Source organism: Ornithorhynchus anatinus, chromosome 17 (assembly GCF_004115215.2).
Source record: "Ornithorhynchus anatinus isolate Pmale09 chromosome 17, mOrnAna1.pri.v4, whole genome shotgun sequence".
NCBI classification, from domain to species: domain Eukaryota; kingdom Metazoa; phylum Chordata; class Mammalia; order Monotremata; family Ornithorhynchidae; genus Ornithorhynchus; species Ornithorhynchus anatinus.
This window is the reverse complement of record NC_041744.1, coordinates 45,350,200-45,367,183: the sequence shown is the minus strand read 5'-3', so window position 1 is coordinate 45,367,183 and position 16,984 is coordinate 45,350,200. Positions and strand designations below refer to the sequence as shown.

The 16,984-nt window shown below is 44.0% G+C and overlaps 1 protein-coding gene across 1 annotated transcript; it reads left to right on the top strand.

Moving 5' to 3' along the window:
• Positions 1-4,080: 4,080 nt before the first annotated feature.
• On the top strand, positions 4,081-16,606 carry LOC114817762 (natural killer cells antigen CD94-like). The gene is made up of 8 exons (XM_039914408.1): positions 4,081-4,302; positions 6,721-6,903; positions 8,027-8,215; positions 10,650-10,745; positions 10,865-10,933; positions 11,360-11,511; positions 13,036-13,139; positions 16,348-16,606. Exons 2-8 carry the CDS (start codon positions 6,723-6,725, stop codon positions 16,466-16,468), a joined length of 912 nt encoding a protein of 303 aa, XP_039770342.1. The 5' UTR covers positions 4,081-4,302; positions 6,721-6,722; the 3' UTR covers positions 16,469-16,606.
• The last annotated feature ends 378 nt before the right edge of the window (positions 16,607-16,984 follow it).

Here is a 16,984-nt window from a genome sequence, read left to right as displayed (position 1 = left end):
CAACCAATATGGCAGCACAACTAAGGACAGTCTTTGTATGGGGTCACTGTGGTAAGACTTTGGGTTTTCTATTGATCTTTTTTAACCACACATGCGCAAATAGGTATAGTTTTCATCAGTAGAGTTTTCTTTGAGCACTAAGACTATATATGCATATATACATGTGTGTGAATATACATATATACACATGCATGTGAATATATATACCCACACATATGTATAGTTTTTTCTCTTTTGTCTAATAGTCATATACCATATACATTTTTTCAAGAAGGGTAAAGCGTATCTGTTGAGGGAAACAGATGAGAAACAGAAAGTGCAAAGATTCAGGAAGCAAGAGACAAAAGAGAGACTATGAGAAGTGGATAAAGGAAAAGGAAAAAATAATCCTCTTTTCATTGAAAAGAACGGATTTTAGGAGTTCACCTGGAATCCAGGCCTGCCTTAGTTTCCGAATAATACATTGTAGTTGTTTAGTTCATAATTTTTTTTTATTGTTCTTCATATCATTATAAATCTCATTGGGATGACCAGCAATTTACTGTTTTCATGTCTAGTTACACTCTACTGGGAGAAAGGATCAGTCGGGATTCTCATCCAGTATCAAAGTTTCCCATGAACACTAGTTTATTTTTAAGCAATGACATCAACACTGAAATCATCTACCTCCGCTGATCCTCTCTTCTTATTAATGTTGAGACAAGGAGCTTCTCTAAACACTTGGGAGCTGGCTGGCAGCCATCTTGGAGGAACTCAGACTCAGAGATGGAAACAGCTTTGTCTGACAACAAAGTACACCATAAGTTGGGGACAGAACTTAGAGCTCAAGTGCTGAACTCCATCCACTCTCCTCCCTGCCAGATCTTTCCTGCTCGTGGCTTTCAGTCAGCTGGATTGATTTAAATCATAATAATAATGAATAATCATGGTATTTGTTAAGTGCTCAACATGTGCCAGGCACTGTACTAAGCACTGTCCCATTAGATATGATCTGCGAGCCAGCCTATCTTCATGGGACCAGGCACTCTTCCACAATCCCGTTTTTCACATTATTGAATGGGTCTGGTACAAGATGAGGAACTGAGAGCCTGGTCTGTGAATGACGTGAGCTGTCTCTAGCAGGGAGTTATTTCGAGCAGCTTTGACCTACTTCTTTTTGCTGGTATGGGTTCAATCTATTCCATCCTGCTATTGGAAGGAGAGGAGACAAAGCCAGAGCCAGGCTGAGTCTCAGCATTTAGGCCTGTGTGAAACGAGTTTTGATCCTTCGATCAAATAAATTGCATTAATTGATGCCAGTATTGTGCAGATAAATGTGCTAAGCACTTCGGAAAGAATACAGAAGCAAATAGTCTTTGCTCTGAAACGGAGCCATGCAGACGAAGATTATTCCCAAATAACTGTTGACAAATTATTCACAAATAATTCACCTGAAACAGCTTAGCCCCAATGTGGAGCATAGGCCTGGAAGTCAGAAGAACTGGGGTCTAATTCTGGCTCTGCCATTTACCTCTGGGGGATCTTGGTTAAATCATGTAACTTCACTTTGCCTCAGTTTCTTCATCTGTGATATGGGGATTCAGCATCTGTTCTTCCTTTTCAAGACTGTAAGCCCCATATGGGGCAGACACAGTGTCTGACCTGATCATCTTCTATCTACTACAGTAGTAGGCACGTAGTAAGTGCTTAGCAAATACCAACGTTATCATTATTAAATTTAGGGACATTCCAGGAGGAAGAATAAAGATAGAATTGCAATAACAAGAAAATGGAGCCTAGAATTAGGTGAGCAAATGATTGAATAAATGAGAAAAGTATGATGAAGATAAATATATTTCAGAATTGTTCTTTGATGTGTCTTGAGTGAGTTGCGTACTGAAGTCAAAAGGGTGAGATACACAGCCAACCCCACACCATGCACCTCAACTGGTTATTGTGTGTCTCTCAAAACCACGTTTCGCCGAGCAAGTTTCTCCTTTGCTGTGGCTTTGTGTTTGCCTGCTAAAGAGTGACTAGCTGATCTGACACCAAGATGATCTGCCCTATCTCCCAAGATCAAGTACTGATGGAACACAACTTTGATACATCTTTTCTGTTTGTTTTAGGAAAGGTAAGAGGTCTTCTGGCCTAATACAGTTTTAAGCTATTAGTGATTTAGAAATGTTCTTCTGTGTGTATCGTGATGATCATAATTTAGAAAATAACCTAGTAATTATGACAATAATGATGACTGTAGCATTTCTTAAGTAATTACTAGGTGCCAAGCACTCTACTAAGAACTGGGGGAGATCCAAGATGATCAGGCATCTCTGTCTCACTCAGGACCATTCACGTCATTGTCGTGATGGCTCTCTGGCCGTGAACACTGGTCACTGCTTGAGACAGTTGTCACTGTCTGAGTGTATGAACATCCCACAGAGCAGGAATCAGTTATTTTTTCTTTGAATTCCTAGTGCTGAAGTGGATGACCAGCTGGTTGTGGCTGGCCAGCATCAACAATATTGCAAAAATGAATAATGAAAACTATTTTCTCATTTTCTCTCCTTTCTCTGGATGAGGTGAGCAGAGCTGCTTTGCCCTGCCTGAAGGATCTATTAATGATGCATCCGCTGGGCAACTATAAAGTACATCAACTTTGTGGAGACTTAAAATCTTACTCATGAGACCACTGACAGACTCAAATTCAAATCTTCCTGATCTTTCATCCTACTCACTGACTAGGTGCTCGCTTTGAGAACAGCTTGATGAATACGTTTCACTAATTATCATTTAGCCATTGGCCACTGACATCTGTTTTACCAACTTTTCATTCATAGTTTCAGGTGGAACTTAAAAGTATGGTGTACAACTTGTGTTTCTTCCACTCCCAAGTCCCATGAAAAGAAAATAAATGACTCATAGATAATATATAACTGAATATATCTTTTCATTTACAAATTCTTCAAATATTTACTAACTAAAGGAAAATGTAGATCCATGAAAACGTTCTGCAGTTTACCTGAATGGAATGTATTGAAAAGATAATTCCTATTAAAGTCACCCTGTTCTCTGAAGTCTCTATTTGTGTTCGATGACATTTTTTCAATAGCCAGTCTGGAAAGACTCTGGTTAGGATGTGGTAGGTTTCTATGTACTGAAGGGTCAATCTCTGATGGGAGACTGCCTGATTAGGATATCAGTGAAATATTGCTGCCATCGTGGCAAGATTCCTTCCCTCCTTTCCTGTGCTGAGGCAAGAAGCATCTTCACTCTCTAGAGGTGCCAAGACTACTGAGGGCTATATACATTGCTCAAGAAAGTGCAAAAATCATTCGCTCGATGGTGGTCTGTAATGCATTGGATCTCTTCCAAATTGGCCATGCTAAATTACCTAAATTTGCCATCGTTTAGCTTTTCCTTGTCTGAATCATGATATAATTGATTAATTAATTTCATTCCTGCCCACAGACTTATCTCAGAGTAATTGTTCTTGATCAAATCTTGGTGACCCCCTGTTCAATCCCAATACCCTGGCTGCTGCCTAGTAGCCTAGATCACAGAAAAATGTCCATCTGCTATTGGATGGTTGGTCGAGGTAAGAGTGCCTTCATCTGAAAGGCCTAGTGCAAATTACTGCTGATGCAGACTATACTGTTGTTAAGGAAAATTTACTATAGGTTCAAAGATGACACTAGTGAGTGGAGATTTTTATCAGCATGTGTGGGTGCAGCTGATAAAACCAGTGAGGAGCTAACAAAGCCTTCCACAGTGGTTGCCTATAAAGACAGCCCCTTGCTGACCTGTTGCATTTACTGCCCATGGTGACTGATTTTCAGTATTTCATAGCAGCCAGAAGGGGAAAACATAGGAAGCCAAAATCACTGGCCTATTCCATCTGTGTCCTGGAAGTTGGCTATGATCTTCCCTATAGATATTGCAGCTCATGCACCTGGGCTCCCAGGAAAGAGAAGTGAAGCTTTTCATAATAAATAAGACCAGAGAGATCACGTTCCCCTGCCCTGGTGGTCCCCGGTGGGTGGGGTAAACTACAAATCAGCAGCAGCAACGAGACAGCTTCCTGTGCAGTGTCAGCCGGACCGTCTTACAGTAAGCAACTGCTGTGCTGTCAGCTCCCAGGATGGTTGGGCAGAGCAGCAGAAGGTCTCTGGGCTCATTGGTCTGGATTTCTTTCTCTTGGGGGATTTGATGCCATGGATGGCTGAGATCTTCTACTGCTCATTGGAGTTCCTGGCTTCCCATCCTGCTGGTCTCCCAAACCCAGGCCCCTGGACAAATTGTCCCTAGAACACCTCCTTCAAACAGGTACTTTTTGGCTTTTTTCCCCCTGTCCAGACTGACCTGGAGCAACAGCCATCCATGTGTCTGTTAGTGTGTGTTTGTGTATGAAAGAATTTCTAATTATTCTGTTAAAATAATTTCCTATCAATTCAGAAATAGAAGTTGCCCATTATGAGATTCTTTATTTCTAATGTTCAAAGGAACTTCAGATAATACGTTCAACTAGAAACCTCTTTCTATCTTTAATTCATAGTCTATTCGCTCATCACCCAGTCAATGAGAGCAGAAAATGGGAAAGGTTGGGAACGAGGAATTGTATTTCTGTTTCAGATCACAAATTAATATTTTAACATGTGACTCAGGGAAAGGGGAAGAAAATTCCCATAACATAATTACAAAGCAGAAGGCAGTGAATTGAACAGCTATTTTTTAAATGTTCAAATGTCTATAAATAGATCAATATGAATTTGGAAATGCATACCATACGAAGTTTACTGTGGGTTACTTTATGCAGTGACAAGACGATTTTACGCATAATTTACCCAGCTGTTGAGAGACATGAATAGCACTTAAACATACCAGGCTGTGAAGTTTTTCTCCTACTTGCCTGGCAATTGTCAGACCTTGATAGCACTCCTCGATCCAGGATTGGACTCTCCAGGGGTCAAATCAAGGGAGAGAGAGAAGGAGAGCTAAAGTGCCAGGGAAGGTTATTGAAAAGGGTCTAAGTTCAGAGGAGCTGGAATTTATTCACCCACTAGACAAGAAAGTTGAAAGATAAGTTGATAGGATCTTTAGGTTTATGATACTATGTCATCTGCAGAGAATGATCAGCTATTCTTCATCTATCCTGGGACAGAAGAAGAAGACATGAGTTTGTTGCAAAATTAGTTGTGTCACTTGTACTGCAGCTAAAAAAACTGGCAGCGATAAATTATAATATGTGAAAACAGTGACTGAGAGTGGGATATGTCCATGTTTTCTCTAGAATAAAATGTTGGTCTGATCCAGTGATGACATTTATTTTATTCCTATTCTCTCTTGATTACTTTTTCCTCTGGATGTGAAGGTTTAAGAGTGTTCCTGCCTCAGTATGTGTGGATGGAGCAGATGAGAGTGTGAGATCTCTGCCAGTTCTGGGATTGAAATGACCCAAAAATCTCTTGGGAGTCAGCAAAAGGCCTCAACATCAAATTGATGAGGGTCGTGATATGATGGCTGCCTTTGAAAAGTCCACAAGCTGATTTTAGAAATGGAGCAGGGGAATGAGGGGAAATAGGAACAGGAAGTCAGAAACATGAAGAAACTACATCTACCAGAAGGCCAAACTATATATTTACAGGATATGCAGTTGAAGTCCCATGGCTATTGCCTTCCTATTCCTGCTTCTGAACCCTTGGTCTGGTTTTCCCCTTCCCACTTAAGTGGAGAATACCTGCTTTAGTGCATTGTTAAGCTAGAAAGTGTTCATTTTTCCAAATAAATCTCTTTCGTGAGTTGGTAGGGATTGGACTGTTGAGATTGGGCTTCCTATAACAGATTTCTTTGCGAGTTTCCACCAACTTTTTTATGGTATCTGTGAAGGGCTTACTATGTGCCAGACACTGTACTAAACAATGGGATAAATACAATTTAATCATGTTGGACACGGTGCATGCCCCTCATTGGGGCCCACAGCCTTAATCCCCATTTTGCAGAAGGGGTAACTGAGGCACAGAGAAGTTAAGAGATTTGCCCAAAGTCATGTAGCAGATAAGCGGTGGAGCTGGGTTTAGAACCCAGGTCTTTCTGACGTTCAGGCCCGTGATCTATCACCACGTTATGCTGCTTCTCATATCTTTTATTCAAGTGTCCTTGGATATTAATTTTCCCCTGAAACATTTTTACATAGAGACATCTTTTTGAGGTACAATTCTATTTTGATAGAAACCTGACATATAATTTCTTCTCTTTGAAATCTCTTAAAAGGTCCCCTTCTTCCATGCTGTATACTTCCCCTTCTGTAATTTATGTTAATGTCTGTCTCCCCCTGTAGACTGTCAGTTCCGCACGGGCAGGGATCACATCTGACAACTCTCTTGTATTGTACTATCCCAATAACTTAGTACAGTACTCTGCACATAGGAAGTATGCAATAAATTTTATTGATTTATTGATTAGTTATTGCTCATAGCTAGCACACTGGTTTGCTACATATGCAGGGGATGGAGATCATAAGAGAATCTCAAAGTCCCTCCCACTCTTCTGGGACCTGACTCACCCTTATCCCCCATGATGCACCTGAATTCTAGAAAAGGATCCTTACACATCCACTAGGGATGAGGAAGGCTGTACCAGATCCTGAAAGCTTGCTCCTGGCTCCTGCTTGATTTTCACCTCATCATCTCTCCCCACACAAATGGAATTTGTACTTTCTGTCTCTCATTCATCTCCCCTCTGCAGAGATGAATGAATTGCAAGTTTTCTACACAGAGTTGAACAAAAAAAACCTTTCTCACTCCCAGCACAATAGACTAAACAACAGGAGCAAAAAGTCAGGAGAGGAGGAGGAATTGAACTACACTGAGTTGAAACCGCATAGGTCTTCCCAACAGAAGAGCAAACCAGAGAGACTCAATGACAAAGGTATGGCATGCCACTTACAGCTGACCTAGCGGGGGTTAGACTTTTTCTTGTCCTTAGTCCCAGCAGAGACTGGAATGGGTTCTGGGAAGACAGGTTTAAAGGGCCCGATTGGCTCATTCTCACAACGCTGGGCTCCTCCCTTAACATTCCTTGGTCTTGGGCATTCCTGTGGAGCTCCTATTTCCTGGGAACATCACTTTCTCTCAGTAAGTCCAGACAGGGTGCTCCCAGACTCCAGGCTCAATGGCTCTTTGTGATATTGACCGTTAATGGTTATGCCCCCTGCTCTCGATGGCCCCTTTATCACCCATGCTACCAGAGTCCCTGAGCCAGCTCTGTCCTGGGAATCAGGAGAATTAAACTCATGTTGGAACGTCCCAAAGACTAAAGCTTTCCCCTGGCCCTCGCGAGTGGCTCATGCCTCTTCCTGGCCTGGGGGGGGGGGGGGGGTGTGGGTTTGATTGTTGGTGATTCTGCCTTTGATGAGTCTCAAGTGCTGCCCTGCTCCTCTCTGATCCCTTGTCAATGAGATGCCATTTATCAGTGCCATTCAAAGAGACTGCAAAGTGACTGAGGAAAGAAGAGACTATCAGTGAAGTGGATGACTGAGGGGCCTGGTAGGAATTCCAAATGTGAAGTCTATGAATCCAGACTAGATTCACATTTCTCAGTGGAACCTGGATCAGGATCCTGTGTCTGATCATCCAGGGCACTCCCAGTTCCTCGGTGAAGTGGTTGGGGAAATTGCCTTGCAGTTCATGAAAAAGCCAACTATTCATATCAAGGCTGAGCTCTGAAATGTCTCTAGGCTTGAGGGGGGCAGCTGAAGTTTTCTTTGGAACCAACTTCTTGGCCTTTGTTACCTTGGGGCTCATTTTGCATCTCTTGTTCCCCCCACTTGGAGCATGTGGAGGATCTAGAAATGATAACGGGCCTTTCTCCAAACCAGAACAGAACTCTTCCTGACAGAGGGATTTTCTGACGTCACCCAGTACTAGAATGAACTTCCTGCAATAATGGGGAGGGGCTAGGACCACCCCTGCTATTTCCGGCCCCTCAACTCTCCTTCTGCACAAATGCACTGGCCTCTAAACTCTCTCTTCTGTTCACCTCCCCTCTGCAGAGACACGTGAGCAGCAGGTAACTTATTCAGAACTGAACAAGGAAAGGCTTGATCTGCCATGGAAGGACCAAAAATCAAAGGGCACGAAGGGCAGAAGATCAGTGAGTGAGCAGTCAGTGACCTACACAGAGCTGAAACTGCATAATCAACCACAGCGGTGCAGCCCATCTGAGAATGCCCAGAGCAAAGGTACCATAGGCCACCGCCTCCGGGATCAGCCATTCGTATTGTTCCAACAGATTTTGATATTTTACTATCCTTGGACAAGTACACCCTGCAAGTCGAAATTGCATTTTTGAAGAATCCTCTTGGAGAAATCCACTAAGCCCCATTTCCCCTTATAATTACAATTTTGCTCATTTTCAGATACTTCCAGCAAAGGTACCCTCTTGGTGTAAGCAGCAATGACTCACTGGCTGTTCCCAAAGTGGATTTTTATCAGTTGTACTCATTCAGAACTGTCTCTGGAATTTCCTAATGGACTCACATGGATATGTCCTTACTACTATTTATCTTGCTATGTGATACCTTTATCGAGCCAGATCAGCCCAGGGGCACCCCAAAGCCACTCCAGTGGCTGACAAAGCTGGTTTCTATTGCCTCTCTAATTAGTAAGGGGCCTTCCTCACCTGGAGGAAACCGCAGCTTGTAGGAGCCCGAGAGGATGTGGCTGCTGTGAAGAATTAGCGACCAGCCAGTGAAGCTGCCCTGTTCTGGTCTTCCCCTCTCCCCACACAATGGCAGTTTCAGCACCAGCAGGATCAGGGAGAGGAGTATCTGGGGAGCTCAGCCTCCCCGAGCAGAATGTGGAGAGAAGGTGTAAGGGGGTTATAGGCTATCACAAACTGATGAGTGGCAAATGACACTCCTGAGTCATGGTCATAATTACACAATGCACATTTTATTCAGATAGGACACTCACATCCCAAACTAGTAGAGAGACCTGATGGTGACTGGGGAGCTGGGGGAGGTGTCTCTTGGACAGTCCCCCAACATAGTAGGTGCTTAAAAAATACCATGATTATTTTTATTATTGTATAATATAAAGGAAACAAGCCTATATATCACATCGTGACACTGGTATGAGGGAAGTGCATAGCAACCCTATCTATACACAACTCAAAGCCAACAACCCTTCCTGGGGCCTCCTGCTTCAGCACCTCCCTACTCCTGGCAGCTGGTACATTTGACCCTCATCACCGGAAAGTCCTCTTGGAAACTGGCATGGGGACAAACACAAGCTCCTAACCTACTCACCACTCTTCAGCTCTCCCTACCCCATAAGAGAAGGTAACTGATGATTCACCCTCCTACTCACAGCAGACTCACAGAGGGCATCTGCCATCTGTTTCCACTCCCTTACCAACTTCTTCCCCTGCCTCAGAGTGAGCAAATGGTGTTGGTATAAGTTGTGGATTCCAAGTGGCAACCTTAAAAAATTCAAAGATTGACAGGTTTTCAAACTGAGGATCATGCAGTGGGGTTTTTTTTGAGTAATCCAGTAAAGAAATGAAGAAACCTCAAACCACAACACAGCCGGTATGCAATGGAGTTTATTATAATTTGGCAGCTACAAGTACAGCTCTCCTACAGTCCCACACACCCCCTCTCTTTCATCGGGATCTACCTTCAACCTTACAACATCACTATGCAGCTATATTCACACCTAGACACTTTGAACCCTTGCAGAATTTACCCTCTCTAGAGCAGGGTCTGTGTTTACCATCTCCGTCTTACTCTCCCATGTGCTTAGTTAATGTGCTCTGCACATTGTAAGACATTGCTTCTGCCTCTGTTTTATTCCCCTTCAGATATTTCCATTACTTTCCAACAATTTTCACTCCCACTACTCTGTAATAAAGACAAGGTTTGGGAACATATTTAGATCTAAAAAAAACAAAAGCTCATTTTAAGAGTAGCATCAGCCAGTTGTAGTCAATCTCTGCTTCTCCATCCACCCTGTTCCCTCCTCCAGATCATAAAATCCTTGAGTTCATGTCTACTTACCCTACTCTACTCTATCGAGTATATTGTACAGTGTTTTGCACGAAGAGCTCAATAAATACCATTGATTGATTAATGTTTCCTCCTTTCCAGTTCTCATAAACATATGTTCTAGAAGGAGACATAGGTCAGGTCAGAAAAGTTTGATGCAGTGCGTGAAATGAAGATCTGTGTTCTTTGGATTTAAATGTTTTGCCTGGGGTCTGTGAACCTCTTCAGCCCTCTCTTATCTCTCCCTCTTTGACTCTTTCTCTATCTTTTATATTATTCTTGACCTCTGACTGTATTTCTCTCTTCATGTAGTACCTTTCTCTATCTATCTCTCTCTTAGCCTATATGTGTCTCGTGTATGAGTCAAAATAAGAAATTGAGGTTGTCAGTTAAAGAAAAAAAAAAGAAAATGTAATAGGAAGGTGGTCTAACGGTCAGGTTTAAGGAGATGAAAGATAACTGAGCTAAAAGCAGAGATGATGTAAAAGGTGAATGGAGAAATGATTTCAATCAGTGGCATCAGGGTTTAGGGAGTGAATTAACATTTTGGGGTATTTTGGGTGTTTGAGCATTGGAATATTTTTTCTGTTAAAAGGTTTATCATTGATTACATTATTATCACATCTAGTAGGTTCACATAGCAAACTCTGGAAGTTCACTGCAGTTACTCTGGGGATCTTCTGCCTTGCGTTACTGGCCATAGCAGGTTTCTTGGCTGCCCAAGGTAAATAACTTTACTGTCAGTCCTAAATAGTGAACAGATCCCCCCTTATAAATGACTTGCATCAAGGCAATGAGCTAAATAATGCAGTCCTGTTAACACTGCTCATCTGATTTCTACAGTGATCCAGCAACATGGAAATTCAACAAGCCCCTTTCCAAACCCATCTCCAAACACCATAAACGAGACAGGTAGGTGCTAACACTATACAGCCTCAATAACCATCCTCTAGCAACTCGGAGACTGAAACTGCTTTGTCTGAGGTTGCAGGGCAGGGGGGAAAGTGGGGTCAGAAGTCAGGACCCAGGAGGTGTTGTGCCTAGTTCACTTCCCTCAGTGATGATGGAGTTGAATTCTCAGTTTATTGTGCTTTAACATGATAACTCCCTGTTGGCGGTAGAGTGGTTATACTTATTTTCCTCACCTCCCCAACTATTGGTTATTGGGAGTGGAAGGAGGAGGTATTAGGAGAGAGGCCACTCCCATCTGAGGAGCTCTGAACTGTGGAACCAAAGTCTTTGTGTGCATGAGAGAAAGAGGTGGTAGAAACATCGACAATCAATGCTCAGGAAACATCTGATTCTGCGCATGTCTCTAATCCATTACTTGTTACCTAGGATGTGACCGGGCCCCTTGTCCAGGGGACTGGATTGGGTTCAGAAACAGCTGTTACCTCTTCTCTAATGACAGAAAGAACTGGGGAGGTAGCAAGTCAGCCTGTGCAGCTCAGAATTCCAGCTTGCTGTGGATAGACAACCAGGAAGAGCAGGTAAGTTACTCTTCCATCTAACTTCCAAGCTTTCACTTGAAGGGATTGTCTCTATTGTTGAATTGTACTTTCCAAGTGCTTAGTACAGTGCTCTGCACACAGTAAGTGCTCAATAAATACAATTGAATGAAAAAGGTCAAATGTTGGGTTGGGATGGCACATGGACAGGCTCCTTGTGCTCTGGAGCTCTAGTCTTGACTCTGCTCAGAAGCTGTCGAGTCACGTTGGGCTGATGATTCAGTCTCCCTGGTCTTCGTCTTTTCCATCTGTCATTCATTCAGTAGTATTTATTGAGTGCTTACTATGTGCAGAAGACTGTACTAAGTGCTTGGAATGTAAAATTTGGCAACCATTAGAGACAGTTGGAGGGAAGAGCTCCTGCCATTTCATTGTACTGTGAGGCCCTGTGAGATTATATGGTTTGGATTCTCCAGGTGAAGGGAAGTGTGATTCAATCAAAGAACTTTGTTCAACCCTCTTTCAAAGCTACAGGGTGTCCATTAACAAGCATATACTTAATATTAGACTTTTTCACCTCAAATTATGCCCAGCCTGGGCCCTGCCTCCTAGCTGCCTCAGATAGACATGGGAATATTTACCTAGGCCACAGTTACAGTATGAAACTATAGTTAGAGCCCCAGTGAAAGTCATTCAGTCAATCAATGGTATTTATCTAACACTTAGTTAATGGAGGTAATTGTAGAAAGTGTTTAGGAGAATACAATAGCGTAAAGTAGTCATGATTCCTGACTTACTCTCTGGAAGGGGATTGATTGAGTCAATGTCAGGGCAACTGAAGGGTGGAGTATCAGGATCCAGCTTGTTTATCGGAGCCTTGGGACAAGATACTATCTCATCTCCAGCTCTTGCAGGACAACCAAGGCTGGGCTTGCTATGGTGGGACATAATAATAATAATAATGGTATTTGTTAAGTGCTTACTATGTGCACAGCACTGTTCTAAGCACTGGGGTAGATACAGGGTAATCAGGTTGTCCCACGTGAGGCTCACGGTCATAATCCCCATTTGCCAGATGAGGGAACTGAGGCACAGAGAAGTTAAGTGACGCCAACAGTCACACAGCTGCCAAGTGGCTGAGCCAGGATTCAAACCCATGACCTCTGAGTCCCAAGTCCGAGCTCTTTCCACTGAACCCCGCTGCTTCTCTATGGCAGGTGCTGGTCTTCAAGGAGGGAAAGACTCAATTTTCAAGCCTGTGTCCTACGTCAGAGTCTCAAATTCCTAATATGAGTAATAATAGGATTCACTGAACACCCACTGTTCTAAGCATTCCTGTCACCATATTCTGCCCAAGGAAGAGGGGCTAGAGGATGATGAAAGACACAGAGACAATGATTTTGTCCTGGACTGAAACAGACTTGGAACAGGCTGGAATGGGGTTAGGAGATTTTGTTTTCTCTCAGCTTGAAGGTTGGGAACCATGGATACTATTGAGGGACTGGGATCCTCATGCCTCTCTGAGAAAACTTTATGTCTTTTTGGTCTTCTTATAATTCCCCATAGGTTTTCCTGGCATTCTTTTCCCTCTATGCATGGATTGGATTGTCTCGTAATGAACCTGGTAATTCCTGGAAGTGGGAGGATGGCACAGATTTCTCCAATCATCAGTAAGTCTCAGGCTCTGAAAGACTGTCCTTTCCACGAAGGGACTGTCTCTTAGCTCCCCTAACGTGCCCACACCCAAGGTCCCTGGATGCAGGGAGGTGCCTGGTGTCTGGGCCTTGAGTTTGGGTAATGGTGGAGTTGGGCAGCTCAGTCTAGTCTGGCTCCAGCAACAGAAGGAACCGTGTCTCTGGGATCATCCAGCTCCATGTACCCATTCTCCACTCTGGTTTCCTCCCTGGAATGAGAGCAGGGAAGCAGGGTCTCTGCCCTTCACCTAGGCCATGACCCAGGGTTCAGGGGCAGAAAGAAATTTATTGGGGCAGGTCTGAAAGGCGGGAAAGATGAATCCAAACTATTTGTTATGAGGACGATCCCTACCTGTCTCAGCACAGGTACTCCATACCCCTGGAGTTCTAATCACTGTCTCCGTTACCTGAGATTCCCAATAGAAGCTGCCTTTCAGCCCTTGGGCAAGTTCATGTGGTGACATCATTAGCCAGAGTGAATTAAATTGAGCAATCAGTACTCAGGACTCTACAGGCCTTCTTCTCTACAATATGGAAGAAGGGTAATAATAATAATAATCTTAAGTGCTTACTATGTGCCAAGCACTGTTCTAAGTGCTGGACTGAGTCATGTATTCTGTTATTAAGGGCTGTGAGATGCTCACTTCTATGAAGCTAGAAAATATATCCATCTGCATTATCATTACTACAGTCAATCAATCATATGTATTTAGCAGTTACTGTGTGGAGAGCACTGTACTAAGAGATTGGGAGAGTGCAATATAACAGAGCTGGTAGGAAACGTTTCTACCAAATCTTTTATACTGTTTTTTCCCAAGTGCTTAGAACACAGTTCCTGCTCACAATGAAGTTAACGTCTAAAAGAGGATATAGACATCTATATAAAGTATAGATATGGAACTTATGGGCAAGTGAAGAAAGGGTGCAAGTGTACGTGCATTGGTGACACAGAAAGGAGTGGGAGAAGAGGAAATGAGGGCTTAGTCAGGGAAAGCTTCTTGGAGGAGATTCATTCATTCATTCATTCAATAGTATTTATTGAGTGCTTACTATGTGCAGAGCACTGTACTAAGCGCTTGGGATGAACAAGTCGGCAACAGATAGAGACAGTCCCTGCCGTTTGACGGGCTTACAGTCTAATCGGGGGAGACGGACAGACAAGAACAATGGCACTAAACAGCGTCAAGGGGAAGAACATCTCGTAAAAACAATGGCAACTAAATAGAATCAAGGCGATGTACAATTCATTAACAAAATAAATAGGGTAACGAAAATATATACAGTTGAGCAGACAAGTACAGTGCTGTGGGGATGGGAAGGGAGAGGTGGAGGAGCAGAGGGAAAAGGGGAAAATGAGGCTTAAGCTGCGGAGAGGTAAAGGGGGGATGGCAGAGGGAGTAGAGGGGGAAGAGGAGCTCAGTCTGGGAACGCCTCTTGGAGGAGGTGATTTTTAAGTAAGGTTTTGAAGAGGGAAAGAGAATCAGTTTGGCGGAGGTGAGGAGGGAGGGCGTTCCAGGACCGCGGGAGGACGTGACCCAGGGGTCGACGGCGGGATAGGCGAGACCGAGGGACGGTGAGGAGGTGGGCGGCAGAGGAGCGGAGCGTGCGGGGTGGGCGGTAGAAAGAGAGAAGGGAGGAGAGGTAGGAAGGGGCAAGGTGATGGAGAGCCTTGAAGCCTAGAGTGAGGAGTTTTTGTTTGGAGCGGAGGTCGATAGGCAACCACTGGAGTTGTTTAAGAAGGGGAGTGACATGTCCAGATCTTTTCTGCAGGAAGATGAGCCGGGCAGCGGAGTGAAGAATAGACCGGAGCGGGGCGAGAGAGGAGGAAGGGAGGTCAGAGAGAAGGCTGACACAGTAGTCTAGCCGGGATATAACGAGAGCCCGTAATAGTAAGGTAGCCGTTTGGGTGAAGAGGAAAGGGCAGATCTTGGCGATATTGTAGAGGTGAAACTGGCAGGTCTTGGTGACGGATAGGATGTGTGGGGTGAACGAGAGGGACGAGTCAAGGATGACACCGAGATTGCGGGACTGCGGGACGGGAAGGATGGTCGTGCCATCCACGGTGATAGAGAAGTCTGGGAGCGGACCGGGTTTGGGAGGGAAGATGAGGAGCTCAGTCTTGCTCATGTTGAGTTTTAGGTGGCGGGCCGACATCCAGGTGGAGACGTCCCGGAGGCAGGAGGAGATGCGAGCCTGAAGGGAGGGGGAGAGGACAGGGGCGGAGATGTAGATGTAGAGGAGATGTGTTTTCAATAAAGCTTTGATGGTGGGGACAGTGATTAGTGATAGTGTGAAGAAGTAGGGAACTCCAGGTCAGAGGGAGGACATGAGCGAGAAGTCAGTGGTGAGATACACAAGCTCAAGGTACAGCGTGTAGGTTGGCATGACAGGAGTGCCCCCTTCCTACCTCACCTTGCTTCTTGCTTCTCCTCTACAACCCAGCCTGCATACTTTGCCCCTCCAGTGATAACCTCTTCACTGTACCTCAATCTCCCCTGTCTTGCCACCACCCCTAGCGCACATCCTACTTTTGGCCTGGAATGCTCATCCTCCTCAAATCCAACAATTACCCTCCCCACCTTCCAAGAGGCCTTCCCTGACTAAACGCCATTTTTCCTCATCTTCCACTCCCTTCTTCATTGCCCTTACTTGCTTCCTTTGCTCTTCCCCCATCCCAGTCCCACAGCACTCATGTCCATAACTGCAATATTACTTATTTGTAATATTTGTCTCTCGCTCTCTAGACTGTAAGCTCATTGTGAGGAGGGAATGTCACTGTTTATTGTTGTATTGTACATTTCCAGGTGCTTAGTACGGTGCTCTGCACACAGTAAGTGCTCAATAAATATGATTGAATGAATGAGTGAATTATTTTGGCTGGGTTGTAGTAGGAAATCAGGAAGGTAAGGTAGATGGGGACATGGTGATTTAAAGCCAATGGTAAGGAAATTCTCTTTGTTGAGGATGTGGACAGGTAACCACTGGAAGTTTATGAGCAGTGTGGAAACAGGAACTGCAGAGTTTTGTAGAAAAATGATCCAGGAAGAAGAATGAAGTGTGAATTGGAGCAGGGAGAGACAGGAGACAGCAAGGAGGCAGATGTAGTAATCAAGGCAGGATAGGATAATTGTTTGGATTAATGTGACAACAGTCAATCGAAAATCACCTCTGTTCTCCATCACAGGCTCACTGTCATGAAGATACTAACTGGGGGTAGTTGTGTCTACAAAAGTGAAGACGATTATTATGAAGGTAACTGTGAGGATCTCAAGTTCTTCATCTGCAAATTAAGGGTCGGGTCATAGTTAGTCTATAAAAAGCCCCAATATTGGAATTTCATCTCAATCCCATCCCAGGTACCTCCTTACAGATAATTCTGGTTGTTCATCTGGAGAAGCATGGAGAAGCAGCGTGGCTCAGTGGAAAGAGCGCGGGCTTTGGAGTCAGAGGTCATGAGTTCGAATCCCAGCTCTGCCACTTGTCAGCTGTGTGACTGTGGGCAAGTCACTTAACTTCTCTGTGCCTCAGTTCCCTCATCTGTAAAATGGGGATTAAGACTGTGAGCCCCACGTGGGACAACCTGATTCCCCTATGTCTACCCCAGCGCTTAGAACAGTGCTCGGCACATAGTAAGCGCTTAACAAATACCAACATTATTATTATTATTATTATCATCTGGTCAGCTGCCCTTATTTCTTGGTCACCATTGTTTTTACAAGTAAAAGTCTTTCTGGATAGAACGGGACATTGCAGATGCAAGACAAGCAGCATCACCCATATTTCAGGGCCTCATGAGATATTTCCAGTCTAAACTCAGTGAT

What these genes read in the sequence shown, in the direction of transcription:
- LOC114817762 (XM_039914408.1), top strand. Translation starts at nt 6,723, where the DNA reads ATGAATGAATTGCAAGTTTTCTACACAGAGTTGAACAAAAAAAACCTT. An exon ending in AGGTTTCTTGGCTGCCCAAG is followed by an intron (nt 10,746 to 10,864) that starts GTAAATAACTTT and finishes TGATTTCTACAG; the next exon opens with TGATCCAGCAACATGGAAAT. An exon ending in AAACACCATAAACGAGACAG is followed by an intron (nt 10,934 to 11,359) that starts GTAGGTGCTAAC and finishes CTTGTTACCTAG; the next exon opens with GATGTGACCGGGCCCCTTGT.